At 41.9% G+C, this 18,065-nt stretch overlaps 1 protein-coding gene across 1 annotated transcript in view; it reads left to right on the top strand.

Moving 5' to 3' along the window:
* The window catches only part of si:zfos-2326c3.2 (mitogen-activated protein kinase kinase kinase kinase 4), a 282,941-nt gene that overhangs the window by 125,030 nt on the left and 139,846 nt on the right, over positions 1–18,065 (top strand). Inside the window, exons 8-9 of the mRNA XM_059651336.1 lie at positions 5,405–5,459; positions 9,171–9,249. Of these exons, the coding sequence (XP_059507319.1) occupies positions 5,405–5,459; positions 9,171–9,249 (134 nt within the window). The remainder of the gene's footprint in view (positions 1–5,404; positions 5,460–9,170; positions 9,250–18,065) is intronic.

The raw sequence follows: 18,065 nt of genomic DNA on the forward strand, positions 1-18,065 counted from the left end.
TATTCACTCGAGAAAACGACAATGTTGTCAAGGAGAATACTGAGATACAGGCTACTAGACTAGGTGGGATTGAGGTTCACAAGGAAGAGGTATTAGAAATCCTTCAGAAGGTGAAGATAGATAAGCCCTCTGGGCTGGATGGGATTTTTGCTAGGATCCTCTGGGAGGCCAGGGAGGAGATTTCCGAGCCTTTGGCATTGATCTTTAACTCGTCATTATCTACAGGAATAGTGCCAGACGACTGGAGGATAGCAAACGTGGTTCCCCTGTTCAAGAAGGGGAGTAGAGACAACCCTGGTAATTATAGACCAGTGAGCCTTACCTCAGTTGTTGGTAAAGTGTTGGAAAAGGTTATAAGGGATAGGATTTATAATCATCTAGAAAAGAATAGATTGATTGTGAAGGGAAGGTTGTGCCTCACAAACCTTATTGAGTTCTTTGAGAAGGTGACCAAACAGGTAGATGAGAGTAAACCAGTTGATGTGGTGTATATGAATTTCAGCAAGGCGTTCGATAAGGTTCCCCACAATAGGCTATTGTACACAATGCGGAAGAATGGGATTGTGGGAGATACAGCAGTTTGGATCGGAAATTGGCTTGCTGAAAAAAGACAGAGGGTGGTAGTTGATGGGAAATGTTCACCCTGGAGACCAGTTACTAGTGGAGTACCGCAAGGGTTGGTGTTGGGTCCACTGCTGTTTGTCATTTTTATAAATGACCTCGATGAGGGCGTTGAAGGAACGGTTAGTAAATTTGCAGGCGACACTAAGGTCAGTGGAGTTGTGGATAGTGACGAAGGATGCTGTAGGTTGCAGAGAGACATAGATAAGCTGCAGAGCTGGGCTGAGAGGTGGCAAATGGAGTTTAATGCAGACAAGTGTGAGGTGATGCACTTCAGTAGGAGTAACCAGAAGGCAAAGTGCTGGGCTAATGGTAAGATTCTTAGCAGTGTAGATGAGCAGAGAGATCTCGGTGTCCATGTACACAGACCCTTGAAAGTTGCCACCCAAGTTGACAGGGCTGTTAAGAAGGCATACAGTGTTTTAGCTTTTATTAATAGAGGGATCGAGTTCTGGAACCAAGAGCTTATGCTGCAGCTGTACAAACCTCTGGTGCGGCCTCACTTGGTGTATTGCGTACAGTTCTGGTCACCGCATTATAAGAAGGATGTGGAAGCTTTGGAAAGGGTGCAGAGGAGATTTACTAGGATGTTGCCTGGTATGGAGGGAAGGTCTTACGAGGAAAGGCTGAGGGACTTGAGGCTGTTTTCATTAGAGAGAAGAAGATTGAGAGGTGACTTAATTGAAACATATAAAATAATCAGAGGGTTAGATAGGGTGGATAGGGAGAGCCTTTTTCCTAGGATGGTGATGGTGAGCACGAGGGGACATAGCTTTAAATTGAGGGGTGAAAGATATAGGACAGATGTCAGAGGTGGTTTCTTTACTCAGAGAGTAGTAAGGGAATGGAACGCTTTGCCCGCAACGGTAGTAGATTCGCCAACTTTAGGTACATTTAAGTCGTCATTGGATAAGCCTATGGACGTACATGGAATAGTGTAGGTTAGATGGGCTTCAGATCGGTATGACAGGTCGGTACAACATTGAGGGCCGAAGGGCCTGTACTGTGCTGTTATGTTCCATATTCCATATTCCATATTCCATAACTGGCAGCAGTGGAGAGTTCAACCCTGACAAAGTGGATTGGTATAACCGTGAACAAAAGTTACACATCTGGCTGAAATTGAACACAATAGGCGATGAAGATAAGATAAATGTTTTTCTCACCATGATGGGGCCAAAGGCTTTTTTATGCAGTGTTCAATTATAATTGCACAGAACCTCAGTTCAATCAAACCTGTTGAAGTCCAGGGGATTTTGGCCTCACAGTACGATTCTTAGGAATACGATTGCACTGAGAGTTGCATCCTATGAATGGAAGCTGTTGCTAAGTCATGTAGTCATCGGCAACATTGTCAAGTTCTCTGTTGTCACTGGGGTTTCCATAAAAAACAACTTTAGAGGCATGTTCATAAGAAGCCTAAACAACAACAAGACCCAGTTGAAACTTTTGAGCAAAGGCTGTAAGCTAATCTCGAAGGAAATGTGGAATAAGGCTGCAGCCATGATCATGGCAAAAAGAGATGTTGCTATTTTCAAGGTAGTTCTTTTCCTGAGTTGATAGCAGAGGTCCACTGTTTGTCAACAGGATTCAAAGCAAATGTAGATGCTACAATTGCCATGGTAGCTTCTGGCTAGTTAAACACCCCCATGTTTAGCCAGTGCTCTGCCTGCAGGCAACTGGATCATACTTAGATGGCATGCAGGAGTAAGGAAAACAGTAATACTCCAGTTCATGGTAAAGCTCCATGTTGCAGCCTTGCACCAGGTAGAAGGTCATGGAAGACCTTAAAGCTAGTTTATTTGAAATCCAAAAATCCCCTAATTGCATATATGATAGATGTGAGTGTTACTGAACTGCAAGATCCAAAACTCTGCTGTGTCAGAAAGCAAGTGAAACAACACATGGAAGACCAAGGCGAAACGATTAAAGATATAACTTCAGTGTCCACATTAGAAGTGCAAGTCACAAATTTGCAACTTAATCATTGATAAAGCTTTCAACAGTGTCTGTTTTATCAGAAGGAGAACATAAGAAGTCACATTCCGTTTTGCAAAACTGGTGTGATACTTGTTAGTTATTGTGATAACACCACTCCAGTAATAGGACAAGTTCAAGCTCAGCTACAATATTTCCTATTGCTTGCTATTGGTGTTGACAAGAGACGACAATGTTTCCTTGAAGAGAGAAAGTAGGCTCGAGAATACAAGATAGAGCTATTTATTCTATGGATCAGGAAGAGGGTCTTTAAGCATAGAAAACCAAATGATAAAAATAGGCATCACAACTAAAATCAAGATAAATGACAGTGTACAGCAGGCATTTTATAAGGCTGCACATTTGTCTTATAAACAGTTAAGAATCGGCTAGGTTTCAAAGAGCAGCAGCAACTAAGAAGGGGAGAAGTGGTGGTATGTCTCTGATGAGAGAGCAGGAGAAGCCACCTATCATCCAAATGATTTCTTCAGCCAAAGGCCAGAGCCCTGTGACAATATCACACATACTCAGAAGATCACTGAGTTTGGGATAGCCTAAGCGGTCACAAAAGATTCAGCTGGTGCTTTCAAAATTCATGAGCAGCTCTCTGCTACTTCTTTATGAACATGACTCATTCTGAAGTAGATCCTTTAAGGTGCAGAATATGAATGATAGTCATGTTTGACTGAAAACCTCATCGAGCTGATACACCTCTTGCTCAGATGAGACATCAATCCAAGGTCTCACCTACAGTGATTGTAAAGGGGTCAGCCAGGTGGAACCTCATGAAATATGAGTTCCCTGATTGGGACTGTTAACCTGATCCAATCAGGGAGCCCTGGCTGACAGATATAAACAGGAACATCAGACATCCTCTTCACTCCAACAGCAGGCTCTAAGGGAGCTAGATCAATGCTAAGGACTCTCCATGTATAAATAAAAGGTGACTTGTTGATAGGATACTAACCTCTGTGGAGTTATTTCATCACTCACTCTACCAAGTAAATAAGCCTACTGTGCTGAACAGAGATTGGCCAGGTTGATCTCTCAGCTATCATCAGAAGGGAACTGATTCTATACATATTTGTATATTTTCATGAGACGAGGGTGTCACTGAATAGGCCAACATTTCTTGTCCATCCCATTATCTCATTACTAATTTGTCACTGTCTGTGGGAGCTTTCTGTGCACAAATTGGCAAACATGTTTCCTGTATTGCAAATGATGATTTCAGTCCAAGAGTATTTCTAAACTTAATTTCTGAGGATAGTTTGAAGAAGTTGCGATAGTTCTCCTTAGGGAGAAGAAGGCGGAGAGGGCATTTGTTCGAGGTTTTCGGAATCATGACCGGGCTCTATGTTGTAGCTCAGGTGAGAATGTTCCCGCTCTTAAAAACGAACAAGAAAGAGAGGGGCGTTGGGTTTAAAGTGATGAAAATAGAAAGTCAGATGTGAAAAAATGATTTTTGCAGGAGAGTCTGGAATGCACTGCCTGGAACTATGGTGGTGAAAGGTTCGACTGAGACATTCAAGAGGGCATTGGAATATTATTTGTCTGGAAATGGTGTACAGGAAAATGGGGAAAGGCAGGAGATTGGGCTTACAGACTAGAACGAATACAGCACAATAGGCCAAATGGCCTCCTTCTGAGATGTAGCAGTGCTTTAATTCTGTGGTTTATTGCCTGTAAAAAAGATGACCTGAGGTTGCCAAGTCTTTATTTTGACTCACACCATTTTAACCCAGCTCCATCTATGTTTTCTTCATGTTGCTGTGAGATTAGTTGAAGGTATATACAAAATCTACCAGAACCTGATGATAGTTTGAATGTTAAGAAGGCAACGTGAATATCAACAATTTGCCTGGTAATCTCAGCTCCTCATGGTTTGTTTGAGGCATGTGCAAATAGTATTCAGATAAGGTGTCAACAGTTTTGGGTTTTAGTCACTGGAAGTGTTTTCACGATAAGTTGCAAGCACGGTTTAGTTTTGAAAAATGCCTTGTCAATATGTCAGAAAATAACATGGAAGATGCATTAATTAAGTAGTGCAGCTGTAGCACTGGAATCATACTGTTCAGACCATTCAGCCCAACTTATTCAGCACTTGCTTGCAGCGTTTGATTGTTTCCCACAAACCTGTGAATTTTACTTTCCAAGAATTTATCTGATTCCACTTTGAGGCGTATTTGTCAAGTCTGCCTCCACCAACCTTTCAGGCAGACAGTCATAACAATTCATTAGCTCCAAGGAAAGTATCTCCTCACGCCCCCTCTGGTAGTTTTGCTAATTATCTTTCATCTGTGACCACTGGTAACTGCCTCTCCAGCTGGTGGAGACATGTTCTTATGCACATTTATCAAAGGCCTCCCCAATTTTGAGTTCCTCCTAATTGGAAATGGAAGAAATAAGAAAAAAAGTTCTGTAATTTCAGTATAGTAAACTTGATGAGTCCCTATCCATACCATAAATAACACCATTATTATCTTTACAATTGAAGTACACCTTGAAATTAGAGAAGCTAATGTTTTGAATGGTTGTTATAAGCCTTTCATTCAGATGATACATGTCAAACTCCAGACACCCCATTACCTGGAGACTGAAAGGGCTATTCCCATTTGTTCAAGTACGTCTTGTGGATTCACAGTGACTGACATCACCATTTAACCCCCTCAGTCCCCATGACCAAGGGAAATAGTGTGCGTTAACTAATATGTCACAATGACCTCCATTTCCCTATCATCTCTATCATTCTACTCCGAATTAAAATGCTTGACTTACTGTTCGTCTGTTCCTCTTTTCTTCACAGAGCGACGTGTGGTCGTTGGGAATCACAGCAATTGAAATGGCAGAAGGGGCCCCTCGTAAGTAGCATTTTCTCAGGGTGCATTTAAAGACTGGTGCATGGTGAAGGGGTGGTGCGGGTTCTTGATTTATGACAGCGCACCTTAAAATTTTGAAGAACGTGCAGTTCACAAAACAGGCCATTCAGCTCTGATGCTCCATACCAGCAGATTTCTCCACACATGGCTTCTCTGACGTTTTACAGCTTGCCCTGTCAGCACATTCTTTGCTCAATCTGTTGTGCTATTCACCTCATCTCCTGGTAATGCGTTCTACAGTGTCACTGCTCTTTGATAGAATCCCCACAATGCAGAAGCAGACTATTCAGCCCGTTGAGTCCATGCCAACCCTCCAAAGGACACCCCATCCAGACTCACAAATCCCCATCCCCGTAACCCTGCATTTCCATTGGCCAATCCACCTAACTTGGACTGTAGTTGAAACCAGAGCACCAGGAGGAAACCCATACAGACACGGGGAGAATGTGCAAACTCCATATGGTCACCTGAGGGTGGAATTTTACCTGGGTCCCTGGCGCTATGAGGCAGCAGTGTGAACCATTGTGCCACCACGCCACCCTAAAGACCACAAATTAGCCCATTGGAAGTATAAAGCATCCTGGGCAATCATCACATATCCTGACGGCCAACAGTGATACACTTTTCAACATTTTGCCCTGGTTCCGTCAGATGACTTGACCCACATAGGACCTGAATTTTCATTCCTGATTCAGAAATGCACATTTGCAAAAATTCCTGGTTCCGTGAACCTGAATCAGGGAGAGAGTCTCTGATATGTTCAGGTTTGCTCTGCCTGAGCAGTTGTTAGTAGGAGCTGGGCCCACAGACCCCACAAACAGTGTGGAAGTAACCACAGTGACTGCTATTTGTAAAGGTGGGCTGTGGGAAAGGCCTGACTTACTGGGCCAGGGCTAAATCACAGCTGCTGGGATGGACAAGAACAAAGCAATCGCTCTCCAGTTCTCACTGTCCAAGCCCCATCTGTGCCAATCCATTGCATCTCAGTGTCCTGCCTAATCTCCATAGTCCCTCCTACATACTCTGCTACCTTGTGTCCCCTATCCTCCCAACCATCGCTCTTCATAGACTACCTGGACCAATTTGTGTCTCTGGATGGTGATAGGGCTTCAGTTCCTTTTCATCACATGGCTGACAATGAATCTCTCCCACTCTTGTATTGTATGTTGGAAGCATTTACAACTTGACCTTTTTGGATGGGCCTTCCATAGCCATCGCGTCTTAGAATGGGACTTGAACCTGCAGCTTATGCTCAGGCAAGGATGCTATCAATGCACTTCAAGCCTGCAATTGATGAGCATTACTTAAAATAAAGTTCTCATTACTAAATACATGTTACATAGTTAAAAGAAGTTTAGTGTAAAGACAATAATTAATATTCATAGCCTCACTTGGAGCTGTCAATTAAATGTGAAGTGTCAGGCATCGGACTGTGTTGAAGATAAATCATGAAAACAGACTTGCAGCAAAATAAATTTACAGTGATAGTCTTCAGGCTTACATCAATAGGCTGAATGGAACAGTAAGTACAGATTTCAGTTTTAATACTTCAGGCAGTTTTGTTAAAATCCACAGAACTTTTTATATTGAATCCCTATTGTGTGGAAGCAGGCCATTCTGCCCAGTAAGTCCACACTGACCCTCCAAAGATTATCCCAGACAGACCCACCTTCTACCCTGCCCCTGCAACCCTGCATTTCCAGTGGCTAAGCTAAACGTCAAGACATTTCCAAAGCTAGACAATTCCCTGGAGTTTTGTGGAAGTAGTGGTGGAGGATGAATGGGGAGAACGTGAGTGGATAGGTGGTGATGGAGCCCAGGAGGAGTTGGAGATGAAAGGTGTATGTAAAAGGGTAGTCAATGCTGAAAGCAAAGTAATGTGATAATGTGCCTGAGATTGGGTGAAAATTTGCTGGCTGTTCTAAACATAACCCATGTCAATACAGGACTGGGTGGCGGGAGCAGATTTAAAAAAACAGGATGGAATCAGGCTCTAAAGTTCTTGAACTTGACGTTGAGCCCCAGTGATCTTTTGTCTTGGCCTGCCATCCATAATTCCCTCACTTAAGTACTCTTTTCATATCTTTCTTCCTCTGGGCTCCATCTCCACCCATTCACTCACCTCCCCAACCTTGCCTTCAGCATACATACCACTTTGCCAAGCTGCTAACAGTTCTGATGAAGAGTCTCGGACTCGAAATATTAATTGTTTTCATCCCATAAATGCGGCCAGATCTGCTGAGTTTTGTTGGCAATTTCTGTTTTTGTTTCAGGTCTCCAGCATCCAAAGTTTTTTGTTTTATTTTTACAATTCCCTTGACAATTTGATCGCTGCCTTGACAGCTTGACAGTTCCCTTGACCACTTGACATTTCCAATGAGTTTATCAACTTTTTACACACATTCATGTCTATTTTTAATGTTTCCAAAGGGCATGTGACCTCTCACTTAACCTACCACAAAAAACATTCTATTCCACCCAAATGGGTCCCTGCAATAGGAATCCTATCTCTTTAAATAACTGTGGCATCCTTTAATGTTCTTTTGAAAAGTGCAAAACTCACAAGACATGCTTCAAGCAGATTACCAGAAAAGAATTGGATCTATTTGAAGGCAGTTTCACTTAACGTGTGAAATGAACCATGGGATATTCAAAATACAACTTCCCCTAATTTTCCAGCTGTCCCCTTTCTCCGACAAAAATTGTAGGGCCCAGATTTGGGGGCACACCTTGGAAAGGCAGAGCTCCTGTTCCAGTCGGGTTAAGACAGAGACCCTCTCCATCATTACAAAACCTCTCACTTTTATAACAACCCTATCAAATTCTTCCATAAACATAAAGACCTCTGTCAGGGCAAATCCCTCACCTGTTGTTCTTTATTAGCAATGACGTTGAACCACTGTGAAATGAGTTTCCACCTTGTATGTGATGGAATTGTTCTCAGTAGCAACCACTGATCCTGATAATAGTTTAAGTTTATGTATACACCAACTGCCTTTGGTAGCTTTTGAATTGTGATCCTGGCAAAGTAATTATGTTTATTCTGAAGAAGAGTCAAACTGGACTTGAAACATTAGCATTGTTTCTCTCTCCACAGATGCTGCCAGACCTGCTGAATTTCTCCAGCATTCCCAGATAACAAAGTGTGGGACTGGATGAACACAGCAGGCCAAGCAGCATCCTAAGATGCTGCTTGGCCTGCTGTGTTCATCCAGCCCCACACTTTGTTATCTTGTATTCTCCAGCATCTGCAGTTCCCATTATCTCTCAGTGGCTCAGTGGTTAGCACTGCTGTCTCACAACACCAGGGACCTGGATTTAATCCCTGCTTTGGGTGACTGTCTGTGTGGAGTTTGCACATTCTCCCCGTGTCTGCGTGGGTTTCCTCCGGGTGCTCCGGTTTCCTCCCACAGTCCAAAGATGTGCAGGCTAGGTGGATTGGCCATGCTAAATTGCCCATAGTGTTCAGGGGTGTGTGGGTTATAGGGGGATGGGTCTGGGTGGGATGCTTCAAGGGGCGGTGTGGACTTGTTGGGCCAAAGGGCCTGTTTCCACACTGTAGGGAATCGAATGCAGCATTCCCTCTGCTTTTTTTAGGTTTCCAGCATCTGCAGGTTTTCGGTTTTATTTGAGTGTTTGAGGATGTTTGTTATTCCTTCCCTTTTAAAACCCTTTTCTTTTGTTTTTTTCCAGCACTCTGCGATATGCATCCAATGAGGGCCCTCTTTCTCATCCCACGGAATTCTCCACCCAAGTTGAAATCAAAAAAATGGTAAGACGGCCCAACATTTCTTTGGAGTAGAAATCAATGACATGTCTTAATGCATGCGCACCCTTGGAATTAGCACTTGTTTGCTCAGAGAGATGTTGGGAAGCATTTCTTTTTACAACTCAAATGGAACTCTACCTCCTCAAGGCAATTCAGTTTTGGGGGGTAGAGTTAACAAGGTGCAGTGCTGGATGAACACAGCAGGCCAAGCAGCATCTCAGTCTTTTGGGAGTCAGTTCAAAACTTCAACAATAGATTTGTGTTTGACAAGTGTAGTCAACATGTCGATAGAGTTTTGATATTGATCAGCAATGCGTGGTAGAACAGCCCTGAAGAGCTGAATAGCATCCTCCAGTTCCTGTCTTCCTGCAGTGAATTGCAGATGATCAGAAAAGCATCCAATTTGTCCAAAATAAAAAGTGAGCCAAGGACCTGACATTAAACAGAAGAACACAGTAGGTGGATAAATGGGTAGACCTTTCACCCATCTTGCCTGCTTTGCCATTTACCTTGGACCTTAACTTCACTTTGCTGCCCACCCCCATACCCTTGGATTCCCCAAAAAGCTGAAACTAGGGGTTATAAGTGACACAAGCTCAAAGTATCAAATTGCCTATGCCTGCTCCTTTTTCTCTTAATGGGTAATTGGTTGACATATTCCGACGAAATTCCTTCTCTGCAGTTGTAGTGACAGCACTCATCAATTGTCTTTTGAATGGCTAGAGTCCTGTGTGCCTCTGAAACCTGGACAATCACTCAAAGTCCATGGTGGAAAATAGAGACCTTTGAAATGTGGAGGCTAAGACACATGCTTATAATCTGACATAGAGACCATGAAAGGGATAGGTACTTGGAAAGCACAATCAAAAATAACTCTGCCATGTGACATCCAGAAAAGGAAATGTTGGTGTTTTGGACTTTTGATCAGAGCTGAAAGGCTACAGTGAGCTCTGCTCGAGAGAATAGCACAGAGCTGCAGAAAGAGGGTCAAGCAGGCTGTAATTTAAAGATGTGTGTCACAGAGCAGTTGTGGACAAAGTATAGTGGGGGTGCGAGGATGGCACAAGACAGCTGAGCTTGGCATCCCTTGAGAGCAGATGTGTGGCGGTCATTCTTCCGTATCCATAAGGGACCTGTACCTGAGAAAACTGAGCAAACCCCCTGTATAGACTTGTGGAGAATGTGCAAACTCCACAGAGATAGTCCTCCAAGTCTGAAATCGAATCTCGGAAGCCGGTGCTTGAGGATTTTATCCAGTTCTGGATGCCATACTTGAGGGAGGATATAAAGGAACTGGAGAAAGAGGCTGCAGAAGAGGATTACAGGAATGGTTCCAGGATGACAAACTTCAGCTGTGAAGATAGAAAAGAGAAATTTGTATGCTTTTCTTTGGAGAAGACAAGGCTGAGAGGGGCAGTAGTGGAAGTATTCAAAAGAATGAAGGATCTGGAGTCAGGAGGCAGTGAAAACTGAGTCTGCTTTGTGAAAGGATCTATAACAAAAGGGCTCAGATTTAAATTCATTGGCAAAAGAAGCAAAAGTGATATGAGAAGCAGCAGTTTCACACAGTGAATCATTAATGTCTGGAAAGCACTGTCTAAAAGTGTGGTGGAGGAGGTTGATTCATTTAAGGCATTTGTGAAGGAATTAGACTGTCATTTGAAAAGTAACAGTTGCCTGGGTTCCTGGAAGAAGGCAGGAGTCCAGCACAAAGTGAATTGCTCATTTATAGATGGGCCAAATAGCCTCCTTCTGCTCTTTAACAATGCTATGTTTCTATGATAATAACTAATCTGCGTACGCACAGAATTTTTGCTTTCTTTATCATGATTACTGACTACCACCCAAGTGTGACATTCCCAAAGGTGCAGTTTGGTTTACCGGAATGGCTGTAAAATCTTGAAATTCGTCGCACTTTTGAGCTATTACTTACCTTAAAGAAAGGTCATTGCTATTGAATTTGAAATAGGAAGTTGTTCATGACTGTGCTGTTTGTTCCCATCATTATGGGCACCTGAAACCAGTTACTGTCTCAGCTACTCCACTTATAAACCGTACATCAGGGACTCACCTTTAGTTCCAGCACTCCATTTAACATTTTACAGTCTGCCGCTGCGTCTATTGACAAGTCTAAATTCATTATAAATAAGAAGACAAAAATGGATGCTGTGTGAAGTCTAAAGCTGGTTTATGGTTACGAGCTGAAGTTGAAGTGAACCATGACAAATAGAGAATTGCTTGAATCTAATGTGCCCTGTCACAACCTGACTGAAAACCTACAAAAGCATCTCGCACATAGTGAAGCCAATTATTTTGAATGGATTATTCTGCCTGATACACTGCTTTCTGAAAGAAGGCCCTCATCGCATCTATTTTATTTATAATTACCTGCTTGAGTTCCCAGTCTGAACAGAAAGGCAGGACAGCCTACACAGTTGATATATCCATGACTAAGATTAAACCAGCCATGTGTATCAGCTGTGGTACTGTGTATAATACTCTCGCCTTGAGGCAAAGATTGTACGTTCATGTCCCACATCACATTCTAGACTACGTAATCTAGCCTGACAGTCCAGTGAAGCACACAGTTGGAGGTTTATTTTTCTCCATACATTCATGTGGGTATCACTGGTTGAGCAAGTATTTATTAGTCATCCCAAATTACCCTCGAACTGAGTGACCCACTAAGTTAATTTCAGCAGGCATTGAATTGTTAACTATATTGCTGTGGGACCAGGGAACAAAAGCAAATTTCCTACTTTGAAGGGCAATAGTGAATCAGATGGCTTTTTATGGCTATCGGTGATGTTGTCAAGATTATTGTTGCTAGATTTATAGTACTGATCTATTAACTGACACTAAATTCCAGCTGCTCTATAGTGGAATTGAAACCCATATCCTGAGGTCATTCACCTGGGTCTCTGGATACCAGTTCAAGAGGTGGTCTCACTATGTCTCCATCCATCCAACTCCTACCCTTGATTTGGATGAGACATTGAGCTGAGGCCTCTGAGTTGAATTTAAAGTATCCCAGTGCACTGGCCTGCAGTAGAGCAACCCCTTTCACTTTGCCTCTGAACACACTTGTTTACAGCAGAACAGACAAAATTTTCCAGTACCTTTCAGTTCAAAAGAAGGGTCATATCGGATTCAAAACATTAACTCGGTTTCTCTCTCTGCAGACCTGCTGTGTTCCTCCAGCATTTTCTGATTTTGTTTCAGAAGATCAGGAAATTCTCCCCAGTGAATCTTTAGGCCCTCAGCAACATTCCTTAAATAGGTGATCATATTGTGGTCAGTTTATGGGACCATGTTGTGCCGAAATTAATTTCTGCATATCACTACATTCCATTCATTCTTCATTGATTGTAAATGTTTCAAGACATGAAATATGCGGTCTAAATATAATCCACTTAAACTAGAGTTTGCTGATGGGAGTTCACACTTTGGGGTTACCTAGGACACAATTCTGTTACTTTTTTCTTTAACTCTTCCTGCAATTTCAATGTAATCATGAACTTCAGCAAAGATGTTGAGGTACAAATGAGGTCACACTTCCTCTTTTGAAAATGTAATTAGAGCATAGTAATTTAAAGCAGATCATTTGCCTTGGGGAATTTTTTTATGCCTGAATCTCTTATACTTAATTATTTTATTTCTAAATTACAGGAGCATTTTCTTTAGTTATGAATAATAAACTGTAGAGTTTGACTAATCTACATTTTGAAGTTTAAGATGATGTGCAGATTTATTGTATTAATTACTGTATGTTTAAGAATTGTCAGGATTTATTTTGTGACTCTAATAAAAACCCTGGATTAAATCATGGGTTCAAACTGTCAAATGTGATTAAGGCTGAGATTAATGCTTGTATTTCAAATCCAGTAACTAAAAGATATCTTTGGCAAAGTAAACCTCATCTGATAACATGATTTGATGATCAAATCTGCAAGCTTGTGTCAGGAATTTCATCTTTCAAATGCTTAAGAATTTATAACAAACAATTTTTGTCACCATCTCAATGGAAGTATTAAGCAGCCTCTGTTAAATAAATGCCTCCACTAAAATATTACATATTCCATGCATAACATTGCTGACAGTAATTTCTGCACAGAGGTGGGAACATAGGAATACGAGTCAGATATTTAAAGCCACGTGCCTGTTCCACTATTGAGATAGATCTTGGCTGATCTGTATCTTGATTCAGTTTACCCACCTTAAGATCCATATCCCTTGCTCTTCTTACCCAATAAAATTCAGTAATCTCTGTCCTGCACCTTCCAATTACAGTAATATTCCTTTTGGAGTGTGGAATTCCAGATTTCTCCCAACCCTTGTGGGGAGAGGTTGCTTCCTGATTTCCTCACTAAAGAGCCTGGTTTTTTCTTTTAAAATTTAAACTCCTTTACTTTTGGTTTCCAGATCCATAATGGGTGTCACGGTGGCTCAGCAGTTAGCACTGCTGCCTCTCAGCATCAGGGACCCAGGTTTGATTCCAGCCTTGGATGACTCTCTGTGCAGAGTTTGCACATTCTCCTCACGTCTGCATAGGTTTCTTTCCACAGTCCCAAGATGTTCGGGTTAGGTGGATTGGCCATGCTAAATTACCCATAGTGTCCTGGGGCGTGCAGGCAGTCACCCGAGCCTGGAATCAAACCTGGTTCCCTGGCACTGTGAGGCAGCAGGATCAAAGAGGCAGTCAAAGAGCAGTGGAAAGAAGTGAATGTGGTAGAAACAAAATGGATTGCAACAGTTTTAGAAGGAAGCTCACCACTTTCCCAAGGGCAATGAGGGATGTGCAGTAAATGCTGGCACAGCTAGCAATGGCCACATCCCATGAACGAATTGAAAAGAGATGATGTTGGGGAGGGAATTGCAGAATATAGAGCCTATACATTTGAAAGCACTGCCACCAGTGGTGGAGTAGTGAAAATTGAGGGGCATAGCAGAGACCAAAACTGGAGGAATACGCAGACCTGAGAAAAAGCGGGCAGAAAACCAAATTTTCTGGTTAGCTGGAAATTCAGTATTCATATAATTACTGACAGTTCCCATTTCTTTTATGAAAGGGCCATCATAATGAAATGAGCATTCGAAATTCAACACTCAGCTTATCTCGTGTAGAGAAAGCAATCTTGTGTTCCCAAATTCTGATGTATTGTAATGCTGCATGGAAGGTATTAATTTGCTGTTCCTCAGCACATATTTTTTGGCTGTATCCCAGTAATCCTTATTCGGATGTAAGACACATATTGTACCCCAGTAATGTGCTAGATTGAGAATTCAACTTCCTCCAAAGTTCATGCTATTCCCATTCACCAGTCCCATCCATTCTCACTCACCTGTCAAGCAATGCCTTGATTTTAAAATGTTCATGTTTGGTTTCCACTCCTTCCATCACCTTTGCATATTTCTGTAATCTCCTCCCGCCACACAACTTGCTGGGTTCTTCTGTTTCTTCCCCAACAATCTCATCAGTTTCAACCTCATTTTCTTCCATTAAGGCACTCCTTAAAACTTACCTCTGTGACCATGTTTTTGACCATCTGACAAATAATGCCACAGCTAGGCATCTGATTTCCTTTAGAAGGACAAAGTGACCTACTGTTCAACTGGCTGGGCAACAGGAGACAGAGGGTAGTAGTAGAAGGGAGTTTCTCAAATTGGAGACCTGTAACCAGTAGTGTTCCACAGGGATCTGTGCTGGGACCACTGTTGTTTGTGATATATGTAAATAATCTGGAGGAAGGTGTAGGTGGTCTGATCAGCAAGTTTGCTGATGACACTAAAATTGGTGGAGTAGCTGATAGTGAAGGGGACTGTCAGAAATTACAGCAGAATATAGATAGACTAGAGAGTTGGGCAGATAAATGGCAGATGGAGTTCAATCCGGGCAAATGTGAGGTGATGCATTTTGGAAGATCCAATTCAAGGGCGAACTGTACAGTAAATGGAAAAGTCCTGGGGAAAATTGATGAACAGTGAGATCTGGGTGTTCAGGTCCATTGTTCCCTGAAGGTGACAACGCAGGTCTATAGGGTGGTCAAGAAGGCATATGGAATGCTTTCCTTCATTGGGCGGGGTATTGAGTACAAGAGTTGGCAGGTCATGTTGCAGTTGTATAGGACTTTGGTTCGGCCACATTTGGAGTACTGTGTACAGTTCTGGTCGCCACATTATCAAAAGGATATGGATGCTTTGGAGAAGGTGCAGAGGAGGTTCACCAGGATGTTGCCTGGTATGGAGGGTGCTAGCTATGAAGAGGGGTTGAATAGATTAGGATTATTTTCATTAGAAAGATGGAGGTTGAGGGGGGACCTGATTGGGGTCTACAAAATCATGAGGGGTATAGACAGGGTGGATAGCAAAAAGCTTTTTCCCAGAGTGGGGGACTCAATTACTAGGTGTCATGAGTTGAAAGTGAGAGGAGGAAAGTTTAAGGGAGATATGCGTGGAAAGTTCTTTACACAGTGGGTGGTGGGTGCCTGGAACGTGTTGCCAGCAGAGATAATAGACGCAGACACGCGTCTTTTAAGATATATTTGGACAGGTACATGGATGGGGAGGGAGCAAATGGACACAGACCGTTAGAAAATAGATGACAGGTTAGACAGAGGATCTTGATTGGCACAGGCTTGGAGGGCCGAAGGGCCTGTTCCTGTGCTGTAGGTTTCTTTGTTTCTTTGTTTGTTTCTTTGTTTCTTTGATCTTACGTTAATGTCTGCCTGCTTGCCCATGTCTCACAGTGCTTGCAGTATGGCCACCTGTCTGAACATACTGTCCACTAGCTCTCTGCCTGAAGGATACAGGTAGCAGCTGCTCAAGGTCAGAAACCCAGAGCAAAAGTTGGTGATACTTCTTACACATGGGCCTGTCTGAATCATGAGAATTGTCATTGACTCCCCACATGCTATAGGACAAACTTTCTGCTTGACTGAGCTGTCCTTCCAAGCCCAAACCTCAAAGTTTTAAGTTGCTTTACTTCCTTATACTTACTTTAAACTTCCTCTGCCTCTGTTGGCTTTAAACTGGAGACTAATAGAAAATAGAAATTCTTCGCCCTTACTGTCAATTGCTTCCTGTCCTGTGTCTATGAATTCTTACTTTTCCTGGGCTAATTCATAAATTTACATTTCTTGCAAATACACATCCTAACAGCATCTGCTGTACAAACAATCAGCAATTTACTTTCCTGTAATGTCACTCGGACTATTTTTTCAAAGAAAATAACAATTTAATAAGTTTAAAGAAATTTTAGGCTTACTTCTATTTAAAGGATAGCCATATTGTTGCTATTAAGAGTGTATTTTACACAAATAAAACTAACATTTCATATTAGATAGATTAATCATTTCCTCTTTATGGGAAAATAGCTTTGGGTGGACTCATCAGAAACACTGAAGCATATGAGGAACCTTGGTAGGTCTTTATTTTACCTAATGTTGCCTGTTTTAGACATTATGTGTCGACTTAAGAATTGCTGAAAATAAATACATTTTGTTGAAGAATTTCATCTTGCACTCAGCAGGAACTTCATCAGAATCCCACTGTGAAGGGAAATAACATTGTAGTCTATGAGAGTGATGACTAGTTGATAAATGGACTCTGATTGATAAAAGGGTTGCCGTGGAAAATGCATCAGTTAGATGATGACTGATAATTAACTGGCAAGTTTGGTTTAAATTTATCACCTATTCTGTTAACTTGAAGCAAAGACAATATGTATGTATGCTTTCTCTTTCTGCAAAGAACAGGGTGATGAAAAATAGAAACCTACAAAATAGAACTAGGAGGAGCCTATTCAGCCCTTCAGGCCTATTCTGTCATTCAATATGATCATAGCTGATCATCTAACTCAGTACATGAGTTGCTTCTACCAATGAAAATCCAATTGCCCATCAATATTCTCTACCCATACAGCATTAAATATTGTTTCCTTTTGCATCAGTATCCTGACGACAGCAAGAGTAAAAACTGTAACAGAATGTGCTTTTTTATCAGCAATACCCAAATTCTGTACTACCAAATGACTACAATTCTACAACTCGATGCTATAATGATCAGTTCAATCAGCCTGTGTAAGTTACAAGATCATGTCTCAGTAAATGACTGCATTTTGACCCATGGAGGCAGTAATTAACCAAACAATGCACTTGAAACCAAAGAAGGAAATAGATGCTTGGACCTGGATGACGGAGACCCACTTATTTACTTCCTTTTTCCACATGGTGTAGAGACACTAAAAATTATTTTAGGATGACAAATGTAATCAATGGACTGATCCAGTAGAGAGTTTCTACTCATCCGGACACCTAAAACATGGAGGGTCATTCTTGGGGTAAAGAATTGATCATTTGGGAGTGAGATAAGAGAGAAATTACTTTATTCAAAGAGTTGTATATCTTTTGAACCCTCTACAACAGAGAGGTGTGGATGCTGCTTTGTTGAATGCATTTAAAGCTGGGATTGACAGAGTTCTGGCCTCTCACTGGAATTAAGGGATATAGGGAGTGAACAGGAATGTGGCAGTGAAGCCTAACATTAGCCACCATAATGATAAATGACAAAGCAGGTGCATCAAGACAAGTGACCTTCTCCTGCTATTATTTATTGTTTTCTTTTTGTTCTTGGGAATATTTTTGAATCTCTTGAGGCGTAATGCATATTATCAATACTGAAGTTAGGGCCAGGCTGAGAGAAGATGACAGTGCTAGGACAAGTCATGTGACCTTCTGTCTACCTGACAGATTTCCCCCTGTAAGATGGCAGTGGTGGAAGATGTTCCCAACTAATGGCCAGAAAGGTTCTGCTGGCTCAAT

Source organism: Stegostoma tigrinum, chromosome 15 (assembly GCF_030684315.1).
Source record: "Stegostoma tigrinum isolate sSteTig4 chromosome 15, sSteTig4.hap1, whole genome shotgun sequence".
Lineage (NCBI taxonomy): Eukaryota > Metazoa > Chordata > Chondrichthyes > Orectolobiformes > Stegostomatidae > Stegostoma > Stegostoma tigrinum.